Source organism: Cajanus cajan, chromosome 8 (genome assembly GCF_000230855.2).
Source record: "Cajanus cajan strain Asha chromosome 8, NIPB_CcT2T_4, whole genome shotgun sequence".
Lineage (NCBI taxonomy): Eukaryota > Viridiplantae > Streptophyta > Magnoliopsida > Fabales > Fabaceae > Cajanus > Cajanus cajan.
The window spans coordinates 28,126,425-28,132,230 of record NC_138524.1 but is presented as its reverse complement, the minus strand read 5'-3'; the positions used below and the strand labels follow the sequence as shown (position 1 = coordinate 28,132,230).

Sequence of the window (5,806 nt, the reverse complement as noted above, 5' to 3'; positions counted from 1 at the left end):
AAACCATTTTTCAGATGAAGACGCAAATTTTGTTTAACAAACATATTATACTGAAAGGTTTTATCTACTGCTTATCCTTAAATGAAACTATCTTGAAAACGAAAATGCAAGATCTTTAATTATTATTATAAACCATTCACCTCAACAGGCGATAAATCTTTCAGACGCAATGATCTTGTGTTAAGCAAATTCTGCACAACCGTCTGACATCTAAAAGTACATTGGACAAAGAACATTACTCTTGCGAAAATGTTTTTAAAATACCTTTGTTCACACACACATATTCAACCCCACTTTCTATGTGTTTTTCCGCTAACTTCAATTTAAAATTAACATTAAAATTGAGTATAAGTATATATATATATATATATATATATATATATATATATATATACATAGAGGAGGGATCTGTTAATTTACTCCAAGTGTAAGTCTACCTAAACTTATTCCGTTCAATAACTCATTGTAAATTTTTTAAAAAATTTAAAAATTTGATATTTTTTTATTAATTTAAATTAATATATAAAATATTTTTATGTTTTATGATTATCCTTATATATCTATATTATATATGTGTGTGCGTGTATGTAGGCGTGTGTATTTGTGTGGGCGTGTGTGTTGACACATTTTATATATGGACATATCATTGCTTAAGACACCATGTGTATCCGTCTGGAAATCAAGTGGGTACTGGTGAAGAATTCAGACCCAATAAATCATGCATGACAAAAGATATTAATAATAGAATGTATGAAAATCGAGTAGTGGGATCCAACATTTTAGTGCCAGGCCAGTTTGGTGTAATAATATCCGTTGGAAATAACCAATATATAGCTTTTTTTAACTCTCATACTTTTACTTTTTAAAAAAACAATAATCTGACTTTCTCATGTTAAAAAAAAAAAATTTAAATCTTGTATTTTATTTTAAAATAAAAAATTATTAGTGATATTTCTCGAATATTTTCTTATTAATATTTTTTATTCTTAATTAAAAATTAAATTTTACTAATAAGAAAGCCTCGTCAAATGATTTGTGAAACTTAAAAAATTTGTGATTTTAAATAAGTTTTAAAAAATAATAAAAAATATTAAAAACAGAATTTCAAACAAAGAGTTAGTGATGTTCCTAAAAAAAACAAAAAAATGGTTAGTGCTTACATTATGTTGGGATCCTTTTTTCTGAGCCTTTGTATTAGGTGAGACTCGTTATTTTTAAAGACATCTATATAAATTGTACCTAATAATACAAATATATTAAAAAAACATCTTATAAAATTTTCTTGTATGAACCAACAATATTATTGAAGAAGCGTGTTATTAGTTGTCCTTAAATAAAGCAAAATAAACTTTATGCGACAGGCTACTTTGTAATAATATTCAATAATTGATGGGGTTGCGTACGGTTTCCACTTACAAGATAATATATATATATATATATATATATATATATATATATATATATATATATATATATATTTAATAACATATTTTAATTCTTCCTCCTCATTTTATTTAAATTATTTATAACATCATGTTATCTTCTTCATCTCTTATTTATTATTTTGACATTTCACTCATTATCATCCTCTTTGTTTAAAGAATATAATTAAGAATCTACTAATTGATTTCATATTTGTTAAAAAAGTGAATTAGAGTGTAATTCAACTTTATAAAATTAGTTTGTAAGATAAAAATTGTTCTTATTTATATGATGTATTTTGACAGTCATATATATTAGATTTAATTGCATTTTTGATCCTCAAATATTACAATTGTGCAATTTTGATCTCAAGATTTTAATAGGGTAATTTTAGTCTCTTAAAGATTGCAATTGTGCGATTTTGGTCCTTCAATTTTTAATTGAACAATGTTAGTCCCTCGAATATCATAATTATGTGATTTTAGTCTCTTCTATTAAAAATTTAATAATTTTAATATATATATATAATGTTTTAAAATTATACAATTATTTATCTATTCATGTTAAAGTATATTATAATTTTATTTATTGTATCAAATGATATATATTTATTATTATTAAATAAATAAAATTTATATATTATTATTTTTATAATATTACTGATAAATTAATATCAATAATATTATTATTATATTTATAGATAAACTAATAATTTGATAAATATAAATTATTATATATTAATATACTTTTACAAAAATATAAGTATATTAATTAGAAATATATATCTTATTTTATATATTTACATTTTTGTAAAAGTATATTAATATATACTAAGCTATATTTATCAAATTATTAGTTTACCTATAAATATACTAAAAATATTATTGATATTAATTTATCAGTAATATTAAAATACTAATAATATATAAATTTTATTTATTTAGTAATAATAAATATATATCTTTTGATACATTAACAAAAATCATAATATACATCAACTTAAATAAGCAAACAATTGTATAATTTTAAAATATTTTATATATATTAAAATTATCAAATTTTTAATGAAAAAGACTAAAATCGCATAATTATGATATTTAAGGGACTAAAATTGTTTAATTAAAAATTGAGGGACTAAAATCACACAATTGCAATCTTTTAAGGACTAAAATTACTTAATTAAAACTTTGGGGACCAAAATTGCATAATTGTTATACTTGAATGATCAAAAATGCAATTAAGCCTATATATTATTAATTGATATGAAATTTTTAGCATAATCCCCTCACATTAAGTACTAGATATTTTAAATGTAATGTTTGCAAAAATAAACATTTACAGTGATTTGATAATATTCCAAAAGGTGATCTAATATATTATGTTTTGGCAAGAATATGATCTAAATAAATAAAATTAGACCTTCTACAAAGTCGACTTATAAGATAAGGATTATCTACACTTATATATTATATTTTGGCTTTCTTATCACTTATGAAATTTCTAATAATACATTAAAATTTAAAAATAATAGATAATATAAATACAAATTACATACTAGTAAAAAGAAAAATTCATAAATTGAGTAACCGACTTTTATTACTTAGCCACCAATGCTTATTACAAAATTATATTTTGAATTTAAAAAAGAATTAAAAATGGTTGATACTTTCCTTTTTTGCAGCCTATCGGAAATTTCAAAAGCCCATGCCATAATTTATTAAGCTGTCAGGTGTGTGTAAATTATGTTCTATATAAGTCGTATATGGTTGCCATACTCTCATCCATCTCTCATCCATCTTGCTTTGTTCCATTACTTGCTTCTCTCTTGATCATGTCACTTGTAGGCAAAATCAGCACTGAAATTGGGGTTCACGCAACCGCTGAAAAGTGGTTCGACCTCTTCGCAAAGCAACTCCATCATGTTCAAAACCTTACTGATAGGGTTCATGGAACAGAGCTGCATCATGGTGATGACTGGCATCATACGGAGTCCATCAAACACTGGACTTATACCATAGGTAATCAAACTCTAACTATATTAATATGCAAACGAAAATAGGTATAATATTTTTTCCTAAATTGAATATATTTGTCTCCATAATTCCTTCACTTTTAGTTTTAAAGTTTACATTTCAAAAGCTTGAATTCTTATACTTTAAAAGTTTAATAATAGTTATATATAATGTTTTTAAGTTTTAAAAGTGGTTCATAAGTGTAAAATGACCTAAATATATTTTTAATCTCTAAATATGAGATAAATTTATTTTTATTTTTTAAATTTAAAATTACTTTTTAATCCCTATAATTTGATTAAAAAAACTTAGTTTAATGTTTTTACTAAAATATTGTTAGCGAATTTATCAACTAAGTGAAAACAATAAATTAAGTTGATGATACATAATTGTATCAACTTCTTATTGTTATGTAACTTATGTAACTAGCAAGATGATGAATTAAAATAATATTTTTTCAAATCATAAGATTTAAAAAGATTAATTTTAAGTTTGAGGAATAAATTTATCAAGATTAAAACATATATAAGCCAAGTAAAATATACACACAATGGAAAGATTAATTTCTTAAAAATAAAATAAAATTAGAGATGACTAAGATTAAAATTGGGGAAAAAAAGTTACAGATGTTTGTATTTTTTGTTTTATACATTGTTTTTGTTATTTCTCATGATTGCCTGTGAAACAACAGATGGTAAGGTTACAACATGTAAGGAACGTGTTGAATCCGTTGATGAACAGAATAAAACAATTAACTACAAGCTCTATGAGGGAGATATCGATCATAAGTATAAGGACTTTAAGCTCATCTTTCAAGCCATTGATAAGGATCATGGTGGTGCTATTATCAAATGGACCGTTGAATATGAGAAGATTGATAATGAAGTTGATCCTCCATATGGCTACATCGAGTATGTGCACAAATGCACTAAAGATATTGATGCTCATCTTCTCAAGGCATAGATATCCAAGTCGAAAATAAAAACTAAGAAATAATAGAGTAATTTTAGATATATAATAAAAAGTGTACAATAACATGCACAATATTACTTTTATGTCTATTTTTCTCCATCATTAATAATATCTATCTTTAGAATAAATGAATTGATGGAAAAAATAAATATAAAAGTAAAGTTGTAGAAGTTATTGTATAATTTTTATTATATATATAACATTACTCGGAATGATGGGTGTGATAATTGACGAGAAGGATGCTTATTATCGTCCTTAGTTCGAATGGAATAAATTTGGATGTGGGTGTAATTTTGGTGATGTCTTGAAGTGTGCTTCAGTAAGCATAATGTATAATTGAATATTTATGCTTCAAATAATGTATATTAATGTAGCGTGCTTTATATTATTTCGGTATTGTTTTAATGAAGTTTGATTTGCCGTATCTTCAGCAGCACGTGGAAACCATTAATGAAAAGTTCAGAAATTTAATAGCTGTTTGGTTACGCATCAAAAACTCATATTTTTAAAAACGATCACGTCCAATGACATAGACACAAGAGTTACTAAGAGTAACTTTTGGAAGAGAAATGGATTCATTCTCCTTTAATACAAATTCAAACATGCTATTAATGTTCCCGTTATAGTAATGCAAATAATGTATTTCTGTCCCGTGTATATATAATATTTGTTTTCTAATTTAGTTAATCTCTTTTGATAAGGCTTATTCAAAATTTCTATTGTATTAATTTTTTTTTATCGAAATGCTCTTAAATTAGCTACTTTGTAATAAATATTATAAATTATTTAGATAAATTCATTATGATGATCGAAGAAGATGACTTACAGATTGAATGAAAAGTGATATATAATTGATGGGTTCCAATTATAACTTTAAGGACAATGTTGAATAAATAAAATAATGTGTTAAAATTTAAATAACTTTCTTAATACATGTAAATTAATTAAAAGAATCTTATATTTAAAAAAGTATGGTAAAATAAATTATTAAAATTTAATATTTTAATAATAATTAATACATACACGTAGACATACATGCACGTGCGCACAATACATGCACACGCGTGTGTACACACGTGTGTATACAAAGACAATTAGGTTGGTTACCAATATAAATATCTATAGCTCGGTACTAAGCATATATGTATTAACTTAGTTAAATAGTTACACGTGCTTGGTAAGTTTGTATGAAATTAAGAGGATTTGTTAGAATATAGGTTTGATATTTGCGATTAGTTATTGACAATTGAACTAGTTCTAGTTCTTACATTCTAATATTTGTACTTGCAAAAAGACTTTGATATCAAAGTCAACAAGTAATCGAAGTGATCGAGTGTATTGTGTATTGCCTGAAATTTGATTACTTTCATAATTATCACCTTCTGAGTACTCTTTCATGT

General features: G+C 24.1%; 1 protein-coding gene across 1 annotated transcript; it reads left to right on the top strand.

The window, feature by feature from the left end:
• The first annotated feature begins 3,209 nt into the window (after positions 1-3,209).
• LOC109818103 (MLP-like protein 43) lies at positions 3,210-4,794 on the top strand. The gene is made up of 2 exons (XM_020383505.3): positions 3,210-3,440; positions 4,126-4,794. Exons 1-2 carry the CDS (start codon positions 3,254-3,256, stop codon positions 4,395-4,397), a joined length of 459 nt encoding a protein of 152 aa, XP_020239094.3. The 5' UTR covers positions 3,210-3,253; the 3' UTR covers positions 4,398-4,794.
• The last annotated feature ends 1,012 nt before the right edge of the window (positions 4,795-5,806 follow it).

Excerpts from the sequence above, each read along its gene's own strand:
- LOC109818103 (XM_020383505.3), top strand. The coding sequence starts at position 3,254 with ATGTCACTTGTAGGCAAAATCAGCACTGAAATTGGGGTTCACGCAACC. Across the intron at positions 3,441-4,125 it reads ACACTGGACTTATACCATAG|ATGGTAAGGTTACAACATGT; the intron begins GTAATCAAACTC and ends GTGAAACAACAG.